We start from the raw sequence: 8,885 nt of genomic DNA on the forward strand, positions 1-8,885 counted from the left end.
TTTTTTTTATATTTTTGTTTGTGAAATTACAATGAAGGATATAAATCGTGGAACGTGGTTAAACCTACTGTGGATAAATTCGTAACTTTGATGGTAATCGATTTTTATATATTAGTATATTGATATTGATAGTAATATTGTTTATGTTTTTACATGCTTATATTTTTATGTGTATGTATTTTTTTTTCTTCTATATTCTATTTCTATATTTTACGTTTTCAATGTGTACAAATTGTTTTATTTCGTTCCTATCTATAATTTTTTTTTTCCAATTTTTATGCATATCATATTTTTATTGTATTTATCTTATAATTTTTATGCATATCATAGATAAATTATACATTTCTCAAAGTTTTTATAATTTTTACTAATAGAAAATTAAAGATATTAGTGATCAAAATTGTGCATTAGCATACATGTACATACAAATATAGTAAACAACTTTAACTGGTCGGACATTGGCAATCTAGCGAACCAAGTTATGTATGTAGACATCCACGACTTGCAAATGAGAGTTCGAGATGTTTATATTGATGGTAAATGGAACTTTAACTTGCTCTACACGACAATTCCAGTGGACGTCATGGACCACCTGAAATTGCTCCATGTTTGCTTGAATTCTCAAGTTGTTGATCGTTATACTTGGAAAGGAAACCTAAATGGGCTTTATACTGCTAAAGACGGTTATTCCTGGCTTAACCGTTCTGCTTTTACTGACAATGCCACAAATGATATCACCTGGAATTGGGTTTGGCACATCCCAGCACCGGAGAAGATAAAGTTCTTTATTTGGACAGCTCTCCATAATGCCCTTCCAACTAAAACTATGCTTTCCCATCGAGGTTTGCTTCAGGTTAACTTGTGTCCTAGATGCAACATTGAGGAAGAGACAACCTTACACTGTTTAAGAAATTGTGAGTTCATAAAGTGTTTCTGGAAAGCTATCGGTTTTGTGGACCAGACATTCTTCCAGGGTGATAATTTGTATGGATGGCTGCGCAATGGCATAGATGGTCCCTCTAGTTTTCTGTTTCTAGCTGCCGTGTGGTGGATTTGGCGCGCGAGGAATCTCCTGTGTATGGAAAATGAAGTAACCTCTTACTTTACTCTCAGGACGAACACCGAGAACCTGACTCAACTGCTAAGAACGTGTTTTCTTAAACCCAACATAAGTCCAACCACTACAATGGTTCGCTGGAATGCACATGGTGGTATCGAGATGATTCTGAATGTTGATGGCAGCAGCATCGGCAATCCAGGTATCTCTGGCTTCGGAGGTTTGATTCGGAACTCTGACGGGGCGTGGGTGCACGGTTTTGCTGGAAATATAGGCTTTTCGAATATCCTTCATGCGGAATTATTGGCAGTGTACCATGGTTTAGTTTTGGCGTGGGAGATGGACATTAAGGATTTGTGGTGCTATTCTGACTCCAAAATCGTGATTAAGCTGTTATCTAATCATGTAAATGAGTGGCACCACTATGCAGCGATTATCTATAACATAAAGGATCTTCTCACTAGAAACTGGAGGGTTAGGTTGTTGCATACTCTTCGGGAGGGGAACACTTGTGCAGATTTCTTGGCCAAGTTTGGAGCTCGCAATCCTGAAGCTTATTCTCCTATAGCTGTTCCGCCGGATGGAATGAGTCTTCTCCTACTAACTGATGCTAGTGGGACTATTTTTTCTAGATAATTTTCTTTTTGTCTTTTCCTTTTTCATCATCTTGTACAAAAAAAAAAAAAAAACAAATATAGTAAACAACTATGAGAAAACTAAGGAATGAATATACAAATATGGTTGACAAAAACCTTTCTAAATTTTGAAGATCTTTACCAATAAACTAAGTTGAAGTGTAGGAGTTTATTTCTACTTAAAGAGTTAAAATATATAGCAGTTAAATAATCATATTGAACTTTTTTTCCTTTGAGTATGTGTGAAAAATTTAACTAAACGGGTTCTAAATATATAATCACTGCAAAGTCAATTTCTAAATACATAGGTTGAGCTTTATTCTTGAGGAAATTGAAGGTCTGTTACACCTATTGTGAAGCTAATTATTGCATTGATGCCTTAGCAACTATCATAACCATACCATCAATTAATGCATTTAAAGTAATTGGATTTAGTTTCATTCTGTAATTCTTCCCTATTGGATTTTTCTATCAAACATGCTTAATGGAAGAAGAATTACAAACCCTACTAATAAGATACTTCCCCCTTCTTCCCCCAAAATTTTCATCTTCAACAAGAAACTTTTATTTCGGACGGTACTGATCAACAAATTTCTCTAAATTTTGAGTTGGATCTCATGGTATACTCTGCAACAAGCTTAGCAAAAGATGATGACTTATCCTCGAGCAATGTGGTTGGGGAGTCATACTCCTCAATAAGTCCTTTAAACCAATACACAAGAAAAATCAGAAAGAAAAACAAAACAAGGAACTTATTTTAATAAAGAATAACGGTGTTTGTTCCTAACCTTGACTAAGAAGTAGAACCATATCACTGTCAAGAACAGAAGTTATTCGGTGTGCAATGGTAATGACAGTAGAGTCTGTGAAATGTTCCCTAAGAGTTTGTTGAATCAAATTATCTGTAGCTGTATCAACTGATGCAGTGGCTTCATCAAGCACCAAAATCTTGCTCTTCTTTAATAGAACCCTACCTAGGCAAACCAACTGCCTCTGACCCATGCTCCAATTCTCACCATTTTCACTAACTATAAAACCATCAACTTCCACATTAGCTAGCAATAGGTTTAAGAATCAAGAGTATAGAAATAAACACTATATACTCTATTTATGTTCAGCAAAACTAGAAGACAAACCTGAAGAGTCAAGCTTTCCTTTCTTTCTAACTTCATCTCCGAGTTGACACTTATCCAATGCCTATTTTAAATAATGAAAATCAATATTTAAAGAACAATTGCAAGTCTAAAATTTTGGTTAAAACAAGTGTCACTGTCATTGCATTTATTTCGACGAATAAAAAACAACAGACCTCCCATATTTGTTCATCAGTGTACTCTTCAAGGGGGTCCAAATTACTTCTCACCGTCCCCTCAAACATTGTTGGATCTTGCGGAATAATGCTTAGTCGAGACCTCAAATCATGCAGTCCGATTGAAGAGATGTTGATGCTGTCAATGATAACTTCCCCAGCAGTAGGTTCAATGAGTCGGAAAAGTGTTTGTATAAGAGTTGATTTGCCGCTACCTGTTCTACCAACAATGCCAGTTTTCAATCCTCCATGAAATGTGCATGTCAGGCCACGCAACACAAGCGGAAGATGAGCAGCATATCGTACCTTCATCACGGAACAAATAATTACAAATGTTGAATGGAGCATAGACATCTTATAAAAAAAAATTACACTATGGACCATGTTGTATCCAGAGCACAATTCATAAGCCAATTTTTAACCATTTAGGAAAAAGAACCTTAGCATGAATTTCAACAATCAATTGATTTCAAAATGAAAGAAAATAGAGAACCTTAACATATTAGGCATCAAAATGGTGAAAAAATTCCTGCTACCTGCAAGTTCCGTAGATCAACTTTGCCGTATGCAGGCCAAGAAGGATCTGGTCTATTTTCTTCTTCTAAAACAAGGGGAGGCTCACTAAGAATGGTTGTATATTGAAGGATCCTTTCTACCGATATAATATTGCTCTCCAAGTTACCAAGATTCCATATCGCCACAGATTGTACCATGTTTAAAGTTAGACCATAAGTAACAGCTAGACCAGCAATGCCTTAAAAAATCAGACAAATGACACAAAAGAGAAACAATTATGCACAACTACTCATGACACAAGCAGGGTAAATTTTGATTGATATATGATACCAAACTTGAATTACGTACTTGGATTTATGATTCCAGGTGGAATCGATATCAAGAATATCAAGGAAAAGGCAAATATGATGGAAGATAAAATATCTATGCGGAAAGATAACCACTCCATAGCAGCAGCGATGTTGAACATTGGTCGAAAAAACTCGTCAGACAATTTCATATTTGTTTCATGAAATCTTGACTGTTGATCAAAGCTTCTAATGGTTGAAGTACCTGAAATTGTTTCCTCAAAGTATTGAATCATCGGGGCTCTGCATATTCCAATTAAACGTGACAGTTCACGGGCTGATGGTAAATAATATTGCTGCAGATTACAAGTTCCAAAGTTCTTAAGCATCACCTTATAATGTTATAGAATGGAGTCAAATTTGCAACGGAAAAAAAATGGTATTTAATTTGTGATGTTAAAGCTTTGATGTTCCAAATAAAATAATACCTGATACCAAATGCTGACTGCCATCACGGGTACAAAGACAATGAAAACTTGCCATGCAACCTCAGATATCACTGCTATAGTTCCCAGAAGCGAGATCACAATAAAGGAAAATGAGCCAATTCGATAAGGAATGGTTGTATCCACTGAACTTTGGTCAGTAGAAGCCTGCAAGACAATAACGAGGAAGAAAACGATAAAAGACAAAGTAATCCATAGTTATAGTTATAGTTATTAAAAACAACTGACAAGATACAGAAAGAATCGCGGTATGACATACTCTATTAAGGATTCTTCCACTTGGAGTAGAATCGAAAAATGACATGGGGGCGCGAAAGATGCACAAGTGCATTTTATTGAAGAGTATAGTAGCTGTCTTATAACCAACTATAACAAGTAACAATTCTATAACAAGAGCGCATAAAGAACTTCCTATGGTCAAACCAACATAGACTTCAATAAGAGTCGTTTCTTCAACAGGTGGCTTCACATCTGCTGATATGGGAGTTTTCAACATAATCCAATAGTCGCTTCCAATTAGAAGAGTTTTGTAAAGAATCTGAGCTAATAATATGAACGGTACGAAAACTCCTCCATATGCAGTTGTGATATACTTCCAATAGACTGAAAACCCAACTTTACCTTTCTCCCTTTCTTCTTCTTTAACAAGTTGGCCTTTCGGTTCACCTTTATCATCTGCTTTACCATTTTTCACTTCTTTGTTTGCCTCTTCACGAATATCAGAGATATTTACTTCTTGTTCTAATGTACTTTTTTCATTAGATGTTTTTCCTCCATCAAATGATTCAAGTGTAGACAAAGCTTCTCTGTGTGCCCCAATAAGTTCCATAAAATCGGTTGCAATGTTAACAAGCTCGACATACTTTCCACTTTGAGTAATTTTTCCATCTTTCATGACCTACAAGGGCCGAAAAAAAAGTTAAGAGAAAATCCATCAATTTAAATTTATGACGATAGAATAACAATAAATACTCACCAATATAAGGTCAGCAGCAGGTAAGAACTCCACTTGATGAGTAACATAAACAACTGTTTTTGAACTTAAAGCACCCAGCAAGCATTCCTGCCACATACTTAAGCAAATAATTTCACCGACTAATATAATTACACAAGTTTCATGCTGTTGAAAGTATCTGAATCGTGAATCGAGGAAATAGGCAGTTTATGTTGCACATAATTAACAAAACACATAAAATGAGTTACCTTAAAAAGGTGAGATCCTGTATGAGCATCCACAGCACTAAAAGGATCATCAAATAGATATATATCAGCATCTTGATAAAGAGCACGAGCAATTTGTATTCTTTGTTTCTGTCCACCACTCAAATTAATTCCTCGCTCGCCTATAACCGTCTGATCACCAAATGACAGGATTTCGAGATCTTTCTTCAGGGAACATGCGTCAAGTACCTTCTCATACCTTTCCCTAACCATGTGTTCACCAAACAATATATTATCCTCTATCTTGCCACTTTGAATCCATGGTGATTGAGCAACATAGGCCTTTTTCCCACAAACTTTAAGGATACCTGATATCTTTGGTACTTCTCCCAATACACATGAAAGTAAAGTAGACTTGCCCGATCCAACAGTACCGCAAACAGCAACCTTCATGCCATGAAAAACTTTGAGGTTTATGTTCTGCAAAGTTGGAGTAGGTGAAGATAAATCCCAAGAAAAATTCCCATCAACCATTTCAATTGAAGTATCAGAACTTCCTACAGGAAGCTTTTCGACAACATCAAACTGCAAGTCATCAAGACGAAGGAAGGACGTGATCCTATCAAGGGAAACTTTAGTTTGTGCTATCGCTGAAATTACATCCGGAAGATTATAAATAGGCCCAGTAAGAATCCCGAGTGTTGCAAGTGCTGACAGAATCTTCCCTGATTCAAGTGGGATCCCTATGAGCATACAAGTACCAAATGTAACCACACATACAAGCGTATCTGAACTCTCAAAGAAAAATGTAGCGATGGCTTTGGTAAAAAGAATTTTTTTTAACCAGCCTTGTTCGGCATTCCTGAGCTCAATTATTTTCGATAGAAACTTCATTTCCCATCCTTGTAGTTTGAGGATCCTCATGTTCCTTAAAGTTTCAGATGTGCTCTTCATTCTAGTATCCTTTGACTCCATCAACTTATTTTGAAACTTCTCTTGTAATGATCCAAATGGAATATTTGCCAACATAACAATGATGGTTGTAAAAAAAGCAGCGACTGAAGCAAGCCCAAGGTTTTTATACAAAATCAACAATGCCAATGTAACTTTCAAAGCTAATATCCACAACTCATGCATGTACCAACTGAAATTACTAACTCTTTCGACATCAACGGTAATGAAATTGATTATTTCTCCAGAAGTGTGACACTGCCTTGATTGACATGAAAGTGTTAAGGCTTTATCATATATCATAGTTACAAGCAGTGCTCGGATTCGAATTCCGAGTAGCTTCAACCTAAAGAACCAATGTCTTTTTGCGAAGCATTCTACGAGCTTTGAAAATATAAAAGCAGAAACCATAACATAGCCTTGATTCTCATATAGCCTTTTTCCATCAAGGTATTGAACAAAAGACTCAATAAGATAAGGACCAACATAAGAAGCACAAGTGTCTGCCAATGCAAGAAAAGCAGTGATAAGAATCTCTTTCCACCCTGAGATTATCAATGACTTAACCAACTTCATTGTTGTTAATCTATTGATTGCACCACAATCAGCTTCAACTTTGTCTCTGAAAGTTGGAAAAGCTCCAACCACACTATAACCACTATCTAGCTGAGGAACATCTTCAAGGTCAATGGTCTTCTTATTGCCAAATGCAATGAGTGGACCGACCCAAGTGAAGGTGAGAAGGCTTAGAATTGTAGCATTTGAAAAGGGAGTAACAGTGTCACTCCCTTTAGTCTCATTACCATTCAAAAGAGGTTCTTGAAGAGTTGTATCACCTTCTTCTTCAGTCTCATTTTTCACACAATATCCCACATAACAGAAGAACAAACCAACACAAAAGGATACCACAACAGAAACCATGCATTGAATCCTTAACTCAATATGATTTTCATACAAAACAACAATGTCGATCACAAAGCAATAACAAGAAACAAAGAGATAAAAAACACACCAAGCTCTAAAGAAGAATGAAAACGTTGTTCTTTTTCTTTGACCTGAACTGAAGAAAAAGGAGAATCCTTTATGTAAACATACAAAAACAACACACCAAGTAACTGTTTTGAGAGCTAAATCAAAAAGGGTAACAACATTTTCTTCTGACCAATAAAAGTAATTAAAGATAAACAAAAGAAAATTGAAAGAAGAAAAACCAATACAAGAAAACTTTGTCACTTTAAACCAAGTGTTGTTGGGTGTCTCCTTAAAATCATTATTGATCACAACACAAGTTGTAGTTTTTTTCCAAACCCATGAGACTAAAAGAGCCACAAGCAATAGTACATGAAGTATGCTAGATAACCCATGTAGGAAAATGGGTTTTAAAAGAAAATCAGTGTCAAGTTTCATGATCAGTGAGGTGGAAGACAAAACAAACAACATAGTTAAACCATGAAACAGAAGAAGAGGCAAAAACAATGATTTTTTCACGCAATTGATGTAGTAGATGAATATGTGATTGAATGGTTTTTAATAATTAATAATGTGAAATTATCAAGCTGAAATTTGTACTGAAACGTTATTATTACAGATTGTGGAATTATTGTATATCTAACCTATTTAATTCAGCATATTTTCAAGTCAATTCTACAAAATAATAAATTGAATTGTATATCAAAAACAAAATTCATATATGGCAACAAAACAGAAACGTAAATAAAAGATTGCATTTTGAATGTGTTCATGGCTCATCTATTCTATTATGGTGAACACTCCGGTACACATATTATGTGTACATGTACCGATACATTGCTGAGGTGTATAATTTTAATTGGTCCACGTGTAATGATAATTTAACATATCATTTCAAGACTTATTTAAATATGAGTTTTCTAAATTACTATTTTAATTTCCAGAAATTTCAAAAGGACACCATAAGAATTTTTGTAATTTAAAACTCTTATAACATGTTTCAAGTAATTTTGAAACATTTCCTCTCTTCCCTGTCCTTGATATGTTCTTCATTCCCCTCTTCCTCTCTCCACGGCGCCGTTCTTCTTCCACCGCCGAAATAATACTTTTTAGGGTTTTTCTTTTCTCTCTGTATTTTAATCTTCTATTTTTAGGTTTTTTCAAAGGTTGGGAAATTGGTCTTCTCTCTTATTCATGTTGCTGTTTATTGTTTGTGTTGTGATGAAAAGAATTGGCTATTTAGTTAACTATAGGATTTTACACTGTGCATGAAAGGTAGTCTCTGTACTGATAAAAGCATGAAAAATGCTTAATAGTAGGGAACAATCATGGATCTTGTCTTTGCCCCAACCTCTGGTTAATTTTCTCGGTCTCTCCGCCCTTTATTCACTTAGCTAGCCTTAAACGTTTTATTATATTATTATTATTATATGAATAAAGATGGCACATAAAATAGAAGGGAGCAAGGGAACAACCATGGATTTTGTTTTTGCC

General features: G+C 35.3%; 1 protein-coding gene across 2 annotated transcripts; it reads right to left on the bottom strand.

Annotated features, from left to right (window-relative positions):
* Nucleotides 1-1,985: 1,985 nt before the first annotated feature.
* On the bottom strand, nt 1,986-8,164 carry LOC123910256 (ABC transporter C family member 3-like). Of its 2 annotated transcripts, XM_045961344.1 has the most exons (11): nt 5,514-8,051; nt 5,287-5,373; nt 4,570-5,208; nt 4,293-4,457; nt 4,070-4,160; nt 3,866-3,940; nt 3,538-3,755; nt 3,002-3,307; nt 2,829-2,889; nt 2,481-2,720; nt 1,986-2,394 (listed from the first exon to the last, which is right to left on the bottom strand). In XM_045961344.1, exons 1-11 carry the CDS (start codon nt 7,860-7,862, stop codon nt 2,276-2,278), a joined length of 4,350 nt encoding a protein of 1,449 aa, XP_045817300.1. In that variant the 5' UTR covers nt 7,863-8,051; the 3' UTR covers nt 1,986-2,275. The 2 variants fall into 2 exon arrangements, with proteins under 2 accessions (XP_045817300.1, XP_045817301.1); XM_045961345.1 differs by having other exon boundaries at nt 3,866-4,160; nt 5,514-8,164.
* Nucleotides 8,165-8,885: the final 721 nt, after the last annotated feature.

The sequence above is a fragment of the Trifolium pratense genome, linkage group LG2 (genome assembly GCF_020283565.1).
Source record: "Trifolium pratense cultivar HEN17-A07 linkage group LG2, ARS_RC_1.1, whole genome shotgun sequence".
NCBI classification, from domain to species: domain Eukaryota; kingdom Viridiplantae; phylum Streptophyta; class Magnoliopsida; order Fabales; family Fabaceae; genus Trifolium; species Trifolium pratense.